Genomic DNA, 10,425 nt, shown 5'->3' with positions numbered 1-10,425 from the left:
TAATATGGAAATCCAGATTTTCAAACTTTTCTAAGAAGCTAACTCTCTTTCTCTCTCTCCTCTTCGGTTCTACCTCTTTCTTTCGTCGATTTCAGGCTAGACCTTCACCAGATCGACAATCCGAAGTCACCACGACGCTCCTGGGGAAGTTCTCTCCAAATCTGCTGGAGCAAATCGTTGGTGAAAGTTAGGTGGAAACCATCCCAAATCCAGGGTAAGGCTTTTTACTCAATATTTGGATTTGTGACAGTTGAAAAAAGTGTTATACGCTTAAAAATACTGAACTTTAATACTGGGCATTTTCATTTCTAGGGGTGTTGAATTGGGAACGTTGGAAATCATCCTTAAGTTGAGGTAAGGTTTTTTAAACCGAATTTGACTTAACGGTAGTTATAAGAAATGTTATGCACGTAAAAATATTAAAGTTTAATACTAGGAGTTTTCATTTCCAGGGTTGTTGAGTTGGGAACCCTGCGGGTGCAGGGAAGATTTTCTTAGGGGCTTTACAGGAATCAGGTAAGGGGATAAATTAAGTTAGTTTCGTTTTGAGAAAATGCATGTATATGTATATATAGCATCTGGTTTCAGGAAAAATAAATATATTTATATATATGTTTTATATTTTTAAAATACTGTGAAAATGATCGTATGATTGAGTATGTGAAAATCCAATTGTGTGGCATGAGTATAAAATGTTAAGAAATACTGTTTTCTGAGAATATGGATGATATGAATTTTTATGATGGAAAAATGGCGTACGGGCTGAGATTTTTATATGTTTTGCCGGCGTACGGGCCGTGCTATGTGACTGTGATTTGCCAGCATACGGGTTGTGCTATGATTTGTCGGCGTACGGGCCGTGCTATGTGGATATGTTTGCCGGCGTACGGGCCGTGCTATGTGGATATGTCTGCCGGCGTATGGGCCGTGCTATATGGATATGATTTGCTGACATACGGGCCGTGCTATGTTTTCCAACATACGGGTTGTGCTATGATTTACCAGCGTACGGGCTGAGCTATGATAAAATGTATAATACCGGCGTACGGGCCGATGATTTTCATGATACATATATATATATATATATATATATATATATATATGCAAATGATATGATTGATGTGAAAATGAATGATATGAGATATCTATGTATCACGGTTTTAGTATATGTATATGATATCAGAACCTGGTTGGCTTGGTCTAGGCTAACACTTGCACGGTATCGTTGCTATGTGTCCATGGTCTTCGTGATCATGATATCTGTGTTAACACCGCTGTATAGAGTGGTGTGAGATTGGATGGTCGATGTGGTTATTTTCAAGAAGCGTGTTGTTATTGCCCCTAGTGTACGGACCAGGTCTAGCAGCCCATCGGACCTACAGACTACTGTTTGACTTGGCAGTGGTCGGCCAACCATTATCAGGTCTCGCCTTCAGGCCACACAACCTAGTCATGTGGGGGTAATACATGACAACAGTCAACTAACCTACCAGGATTGTTTTATGTTATTATTATTATTATTATTATATGAGATGAGATATGCTTATGAAAATGCAATATGTTTTGTCATGTTTTAATATATATATATATATATATATATGTTTCCTAGATTTTGATAAACAGTATTGAATATGTTATGTATGGTATATGTAGAGCACAGAATACTCATGTTGTCACACACTGGTATTAGTTTATTTCTCTTACTGAGAGGTGTCTCACCCCTTAATCTTATAAGCTTTTCAGGAGCCCCTGATAGGAGAGCGGGAAAAGTTTCGCTAATTTATAGTTGCTTATCTGCCCTCTGCGAAGGGTAAGTTTTCGTAGGAACAGCTAAATTTTGTGGGAAATGTCCCTAGATTTATTTTGGGAAGTATATATGGAAATACTGTGGACTATAGCAACTCTGGTATATTGTAATATATGGTATTGAGATGTACATGATTGTATGTTTTCTGCTGCTAGGGTTTTTGCTGTATGTTCTGATATATCCCTGGTATATACGGGTTCAGGTAGATTGTGACCTGCTGAACTGGAATATGGGAAATGTGCTATTGATAGTATTATTATAAAAAAAAAAAAAAAATTGTGTGAAAAAATGAGCAGGTCGTGACAGCTAAAAATGTGATACCCCATGGATGAAAGACTTAAAAAGATTAGATGTTACTACTCATATCAATAAGGTGCACCTTTTTTTTCTAGAGCTTTACCATAAGAACTCCATAGTTAAGAGGTGGAGGAGGAGAGATACAGTGCTCCCTGGCAGACCCAAGATGGGGCGTTACATACCTAAGTAGTTGTATACAAGAAACTGTAAATTGTTATATATACAATACCAGAAAACTATAAAATTCCAAAGTATATTTATATCACAAAATACCTAGTCACATCATCAAAAACCTAGGATCTACCCCAAATCACTGGCACCATAAAAATACCTACCCTTCCAGTAAGGGCAGCACAAGAAAACCTCTACTCGCGAGCCTGATCTGCTCGCCTAGCTAGATCTCCTGAAAAATGGTAAGTCACTGGGATGAGACAACGTTCAGTAAGAGAAAATATGCTATCACTAGTGTGTGGCAGCTGAGTTACACATTTAACATACAGATTCACTACTGATACTGTAAAACAAGTAGGCTGGTATACTGTACAAAAGACATGTAATATAATTCAAAAATACAACTGTGTAGCTGAGTTTTCTATTCATGCATACTTCTAGTATGATAATATAAATTACTGATGTACGATATATTTGTATATACATAGGAACTTCTGCTAATACCCTAGAATATGTATGTCATGATTTAACCCCTCATGACAGGGTTGTGCGGCCTGTAGGCTAGACTTACTCTGGTTGGCCTATCAGGCAAGTCAATCTATATCTCTATCATCTGCTAATCTGGCCCACTGCAGTCTCTCCGAGCACGCTACTACTACTCTGCCTCGTCTAACCGACCACCTCAACCTAGCTTGCTAGGGAGACTGCAATCTCTCCTGGCGCAATTAGATGGAATCCACATACTATCTAAGTTATGTGGTTGCACTCTATCTGAAATAGCAACGGTACCGTGCTCTGCTGTTTGTATCTATCTGAAATTTCCTCAGGGTTATGATATTGTGTAATACTATCTATACATATATATTTATCTTATTGCTTTCATATGATTTCAAAATAACCATAACATTATAAATCTGAACTGTAATATTTGAAATATCTAACTAAAATATCTATAATATCCGCCTATAATATCTGTAATATTTATCTGAAATATCTGTAATATCTGTCTGTAATATCTTTAATGTTTATCTGTAATGTTTGTATTATATGTCTGTAATATCTATAATATCTGTCTGAGGTATTTGTAATATCTGTCTGAGTGTTATGGTTTAGAAATCATGTTATACTGAAAAATACTATAATTCTTACTTTCTGCTAATTAACAGTATAACTGAATATCTATAAAATTGCATAATCAATATACTAAACTATAATAAACTCAAACCACACAACTGTGTAATTAAAATCTCATGCTCTATTTCTGTAATTTCACTGTAAAAATAATAATCATGATATTCTGGAAAAATAAACTGATCAACATGCTTAATATATATAACCTTCTGTTATACATTCTAAAAATCCTTAGCATAGCATATTTTCCTTACCTAATTTTTGATAAGCCCTTTCTATATCTGGACCTACACCTGTAGGGTTTCCCGCTCAACACCCTGAAAATAATACCTCCCAGAACAAAACATCAATATTTCTTTGTATACTACATTTCTTATAACTATAGGAAAAACAAATATTAAAGAATGTCTTACCCTAAAATTGGGATGAAATTCAAATTTGCCCCGCCAATGATCCACTTTGGCAAACTTGAAGAGAACTTTCCCAGGAGCATCGTGATGGCCTCAGATCGTCGAACCGGCAAGAATTCGACCCGAAAACTTAGAGAGAAGGGGAAGGGGATGAAGGAGAGAGAGAGAGAGAGAGAGAGAGAGAGCGAGAGAGAGAGAGAGAGAGAGAGACAAATGTATACTCCTTGTCGACAAATTTCAAAACTAAAATATAGCCTCTTGGTATCTTCTCATCGACGAGACCCTCATGTGTTCTCATCGACGAATCCCCTGTGTTCGTCGATGAGACCCTATGTAATTTTCTCCTTTTCTTTCCTCCTCCCATTTAAATTATGAAAGTTATCTGGGTTTCTACAGGCCCTACCACCTATTTTCTTCAAATTCGGCCGAAATTTAGCCCAATTCGACAATCAGAAACCACCACGAGATTCCTGAGAAGATTCTCTACAACTTAAGCGGAGCAGATTCTCAGTTTGGAGTACTTGCGCACCACTCCAAAATCAAGGTAAGTAGGGTATTTTTAATATTAAATTAAGTAGTGGGAGTGTATGAGCGTAGGAGATGATAAATGATAAATATCCTAGGGTTAAACTAATTAAGTTAGGATTTTTGAAATACAAGGTTTTGTTTTCTGTTCGATTCGGGCAGAATCTCGAGGAGCAAGTAAGGAGAAATGTTATAGCAGCTTTTCATTAATTTTAAACCAGTTCAATTCGAGTATACAAAATTATATATATATTTAGGTATGATTTATCTGAACAGTAGGTATTTGGAAAATAATGATTTTGATTATATTTCATATTTGGGAAAAACTGTATGGTATGAAAATAACTTTCGAAATTAAATGGTTGCGAGTACTGCGTGATTATGATTATTATTCGCTTGTGGTTACTATTTGGATTGTAAATTTTGCTTGGTTTTGTATATTGTGGTGAATACATTAACGTGCTTGGATGATTGGTTATGTTATGAATATGTATTGTTTTATGGTTCATGTAAATTGCGATATAGCGTTGGCATTGGTATGAGAAGGTCGTTATATCATACCTGATATAAATCGTCATATAACGTTGGCAGTGGTATGAGGAGGTTGTTATATGAGCATTTATATTAAGGTGGTAAAACATTGGCAGTGGAATAAGGAGTTTGTTTTATCGATTTACTATAAACGAGATTGTGTGTGTCGATTTGTAACCTGTGTGGTTGAGAAGCTTGTGTAGTAGCCTGTGTGGTTGTGAGTCCTGTGTGGACGATATTCTTGTGTGGATGTGAGTCCTGTGAGGACTGTATTATTTGTGTGGATATGGACCTTGTGTGGGTGTGAATGAAGTATGTGTGTATCCTGTGTGGATGGGTTGTGATATGCGTGTACACGTGGATTTTTGTAATATGATTAGCATTAGATGCGTGTGAATTTAATTACATAAGTATTTATAGTAAAATAAATTCTCCACCAAGGGCTTGTTGAGTAAGGTGAGTGTCCTGATAATTTTTTGTTGGTACCAGAGCAGAGGGAAGCTACTTGTATAGGCGGGTAATCTTCCCTATTCTCGGAGACTTTGTCTAGATACATAACTCGAGGGCTTACTGAGTAAGGTAAGTGCCCTGGTATTAGTACCAGAACAAAGGAAAACTACTTGTACGTACAGGTAATCTTCTCTACGCTCGAGAATTATCACCAAAAATATTTATGTTGTGTGTATGTTATTAGATGTCAATGATATGAATGATGATGTGAATTCTTTGGTGCTAATAATATTGAATAATAGATGATTATGTTTTTGTATGTATTAAACTCTCTGCCACACACTGTTATAGTTTTTTCTTCCTTATTGAGAGGTGTCTCACCTCAGAGATTTATTACTCTTTTCAGGTCCTTCAAGTGATCGAGTTTAGAAAGTTCTGGGGCGGGGTTTAGTTTTGTGAGTGGTTAAAAGAACAGATATATGTTAAGTTCTATGTTTAATTTCTTTTCTAGATATGTAATATAGAGAATTTGGTTGTACTATTTTATGAGTTTGTATATATGTTTATAGTATTCTAGTATTTTATTTGAGGTTTTATAATTAGTTCTACTGCGTGAATGGTATCAGAGACTTGTGATTGGTCTCATATCACCTTGGGCCTCACTTGGCGGGTTCGGGGCATTACATCTACGCCATCGATATTATTGTTGCAGGAGCACATTCGAATCATGGAAAGTCGAATATGTTTTTTTCTAACATATCATCATCGGTAATTTTTTTGTCCACATAACTTCAATTGAGAGCTAATTTTAAACAAGACTGAATTATATTCACTTATAGTTTTAAAATCTTGCAGTCGCAAGTGTATCCAATCATATCTAGTTTTTGGAAGAATTACCCTTTTTTTATGTTCATATCTCTCCTTCAAGTTGTTTCAAAGGACTAATGAGTCCTTAATAGTAAGGTACTCAAATTTCAATTCTTCGTGTAAATGGTATCAAAGGAAAATCATTACCTTTACGCGATCCTACAGGGATGCTTGATTTCCTTCTTCAATTGTACTTACAAGATTAATAGCATTAAGGTGAATCTCAACATCAAGTACCCATGACAGATAATTTCTTCCAAAAATATCAAAGGTAACGAATTCAAGTTTTGTGAGGTTTGATATCATAAAGCCATTTTGAAAACAAATAAAAATTAAAAACTAAAAAGGTGTTTTTGTAATTGTTTAAAAATAAAAATATTTTTTACAAGTGAATAGTATAAAATCTTTTCATTGTTTTCTTTTTTTTTTCTTTTTTTTTTACAAATGCCACAACCTGAAAAATAAGTTGGATTTTCTTGGAATTTTTTAAAAAATCAAAATAAAAAATAAAATTATTTTTCATAAGCAAAGAACTCTTTGACTTTTTGTTGGTTAAACTTAAATAGCCACATTTGACTCAATCCGGGTTGCTTTTAAAATCCTAAATAAAAATTCCAAGTAGATACAAATATTATAGAGTTTATTCTAATCACTCCGAAAATTAAAAATTATGAGCCTATCCCCGTTAATTAATCAAAAACATGGAGATTCAATTTGAAACTTAGGTAACATTGTTAAAAAAATTGATACCAAAAAAGAGAGCATAAGAAAATAAGACAAATTTTTTTTTTTTTTATGATGCTGGAAATCCAGCCACCGACCAGCCCTTCGAACCTCCCGATGCGGCACCAACCCCAAGATTAACGTCCTTCTCCTCCAAGTCTCGCTGATCAAGGTAAAGTCCGAATACAGATACGACTTCTATGTATCAGTTGGATGTTTAACCAATCCTAAATCCAAGACACACATTATGTATCTACAAAGAATTGAACTCCCGATACTCATTCTTATTAGTATTTTTAAAAATTTTCTTAATTTCTAATCATAATTGCACAATTTTTCACTCTCACTAGTACTAGAAAGAAGAAAATAAGATTTAAAAAAAAAAACTATTTTCTTATTTATTTTCACTGCTCTTTCATCAAAATCCCACTTATTGGGCAAAACAAGCTAGTCATACTATATTTCTCGGCAAAAATATTGAAAGACATTATTGACACTTTACAAACACCACCAATATTATATTTTCTGCAGAATTTGCTCCCTTATCTCTTTGTTTACCTTTTGACTAGTAAAATAAATACTAGAATCTAATATATCTAAAACTACAAACGAACTGTAAGTAATTTTTTTAAAAAAACAAAATGCCAAACAAAATGAACATTAAAACAAGTGGGAAGTGTCAATCAGACAGCCTACTTGCTAAATCAAGGCAGTGAACCAGTTTCATTAGTCATACTCCTAGAAGAAATATGTTTGGAAGAATGGGATGTTAAATGAAACAATTGTCGGGCTAATCGAACATTGCGAGAGTAAAATGTTATCCCCTTGGAATTTAAAATGGCACATACTTTAGTTTTTCATATGCAGAAAGTGTGGATTCCACATGGAAGGCTTACCATTCATGTACAACGACAAACAACAATAACACTAAGCCTTAAATCCCACCAAGTACAGTCGGCTAGAGGCTTACTTCCTCTAAGGGAGAATAATCACCTGCATTCAAAACAATTTCTGCTCAAATCCATACATGCCCAAACTGAGTTACATTGCCAGAGTTCACACTTCTGACTAGGAAAAAGACAAAGGTAGTGCCAAGAACAAGCAAAACAAAAAGTAAACTCACTCCACATCAAAAAATTTGGAATGGAAAACTTTAAGATCATTTGAGTTCTAAAATTTCCACTCCAGTCCACAAGCACTGCAACCACCCATTAATATTTGATTTTACAGAAACAAGCATGGATAGATACAGGGATACCCTTCCCCACAATGTGAACAGATTCTCCCTTGCTCCCTTTCTGTGTCATAGGGATACATTTCCACAATAAGACCTTTCAACATTGAACCACATTCAATTATGCTCAAGCCCCTCGATATGGGGCGGAGGGGGGGTGGAGAGGAGAACAACCATAATTTTTCATCAGTCATAAGGAATCTGGATATAAGCAGCATCGCATACAAAGGGGATGTCGGCATACATCCCAGCTAGAGCACACCTTATGCACTCCAATACAGTGAAAAGGTAGGCAAAGGCCACAGCCGTCCAGAAGTGCATCCCCACCTTACCCCAGTATACAGACAGTGGCATCCAGCGGCTCACAGTCCCTATCACTTGCAGCGCAATCTCCAACAGCATACCCATCACCACGTGAAACCTGAAAAAATGAGGCCATTCTTTCCTCCTCACCACCCCGAGATATGCCACAAAGAAATATGCCATCAAAAACCAGCTCGGCAACCTCCCAATGGCAGCAAGAAATGGGTATGTCATAAATTCAAAGCTCTCTAAGAAGGGGTGAAGATGATATGCTGTCTCAGCATACATCCATGTCTCATGAAGAGGCATTAAATAGGGGAGGCATGCTAATGTCCTCCACCACCATCTTGGCTTCTTAGTCATCGGGGGATAGCGAAAACTGTATGGGACATCCTTTGATGCCCTGACAAGCATAGATCTTTGCCCTCGATGTAACACGGGTGCAGCACGGAAAAGCCCTCGTTGATCCCCACATAGATGATTAGTTTTTGCAGCAGAGAAGTTCAAAAATGGCACTCCTACCACAAGAAGTACGGAATTAGAGAAGGGCAACTTTTGAGAAGCAACAGTCCATTTTAACTCCATTTATTTGAGCAATTATAAACTGAAGCTTGTTAAAAATGGAATTCCAACTTTGAGTAAGTTTTGGTCGATTTGGGGAAGGCAAGGCCTTGAACATTATATTTATCCAATCGAAGCAACATTTTTTTTTTCTTTGCCTGAAATCAAGGAAGAAGTGCATCCTGAACACAATTTTCCTTTCTTTTTTCCTCTTCCAGGTCAAATAACTGACAGCCTCATTGACATGCTAAATTATTTTATGGTTTTCAGTACATGAAATTGATGAAGGAAAGAAATAATTTAACAATAGAAAACTTTTCGAACCATTTCTTGGATCTTTTATTTACCCTTATGTGCATGCCTCAACAAATTGAAAGAACTAAATTGGGGAAGATAAAAAGAAAAAAAGAAAAAAAAGAAAATTGACATGGATAAAAGTATACCTCTTGAACACCAAGATTTCAGCTCAGGACAAGACACCCATGAATTCCTGACACCCAAAAATCTAGCTTTGGCTGGCAAAAAACGGGTGCGAGAATAGACTGAATCAACAGACAGGGATTTACATGCTGTAGAATTTGTCAAAAGGCATCCGGAGCTCATGGTGCATTTGCTTAGAATTGCATTCACCTATCTGCGTAAAGACCAACATCACGAAAAAGCAATGCAAAGGATATATCAGTACAGAAAAAATCAAATAACATAACATATCACGAACATGAAGGAAAAGCAACTCGGCCATGTCCACCTACCAACTACACTACAGTTCTACATTCTGTTTTCAGAAGTGAAACCAAAAACAAGAAATTCATTGAAAACCAAGCAGCAATATAAGCAATCAAAGCATCAATTTTTTAAAGACCTTTATACCCTTCAACAATTGATACAGTAACCAGTTATGAATAGGCAAGATCAAGAATTATAACACCATCGCGAATATCAAGAACAGACGCACAGTAGCACGAGCAATAGAAACGAGTAGGGAAAAGATCAATTAGAGAGAGAGAGAGAGAGAGAGAGAGAGAGAGAGAGAGAGAGAGAGAGAGAGAGCTGAACCTGGTTCGGCACGTCGCCTTGTGGGCTAGGGTTTCGAAAGAAAAAAGAAACAGCAGCAGAGCAAGGGTTTCTTTTATCCAAAGTCCAAACAGGACGGGCCATTAGAGTCATTAAAATTTATGTTTTAAAAATTCACACACAAAATAATATATATATATATATATATATATATATTAAGAGAGAGAATTAATTATTGTAGGAAAATTTTGATTTTTATACCTACAATTTTATTAAATAGATAAAAAAGAAAATTTGGTTTGCATTTTCCCATTTTATGTGCAAAAGAACGAATTTTTTCTTATAAAAAAAAAAGAAATAAGGTGGATTTTTTGTTGTAATTTTTAAAAAAAAAATATTAA

General features: G+C 35.7%; 1 protein-coding gene across 3 annotated transcripts; it reads right to left on the bottom strand.

Annotated features, from left to right (window-relative positions):
• Nucleotides 1-7,910: 7,910 nt before the first annotated feature.
• LOC131150347 (protein TIC 20-I, chloroplastic) lies at nucleotides 7,911-10,200 on the bottom strand. 3 transcript variants are annotated; one of them, XM_058101008.1, is made up of 3 exons: nucleotides 10,067-10,200; nucleotides 9,454-9,644; nucleotides 7,911-8,967 (listed from the first exon to the last, which is right to left on the bottom strand). In XM_058101008.1, the coding sequence occupies exons 2-3, from the start codon at nucleotides 9,611-9,613 to the stop codon at nucleotides 8,333-8,335; spliced, it is 795 nt and encodes a 264-aa protein (XP_057956991.1). In that variant the 5' UTR covers nucleotides 9,614-9,644; nucleotides 10,067-10,200; the 3' UTR covers nucleotides 7,911-8,332. The 3 variants fall into 3 exon arrangements, with proteins under 3 accessions (XP_057956991.1, XP_057956993.1, XP_057956994.1); XM_058101010.1 differs by having other exon boundaries at nucleotides 9,873-10,078; XM_058101011.1 differs by having other exon boundaries at nucleotides 9,881-10,078.
• Between the last annotated feature and the right edge of the window lie 225 nt (nucleotides 10,201-10,425).

This window comes from Malania oleifera, chromosome 3 (assembly GCF_029873635.1).
Source record: "Malania oleifera isolate guangnan ecotype guangnan chromosome 3, ASM2987363v1, whole genome shotgun sequence".
In the NCBI taxonomy this organism is placed as follows: domain Eukaryota; kingdom Viridiplantae; phylum Streptophyta; class Magnoliopsida; order Santalales; family Ximeniaceae; genus Malania; species Malania oleifera.
Note: the sequence above shows the minus strand (reverse complement) of the source record. Positions and strands in the feature narration are given on the sequence as shown.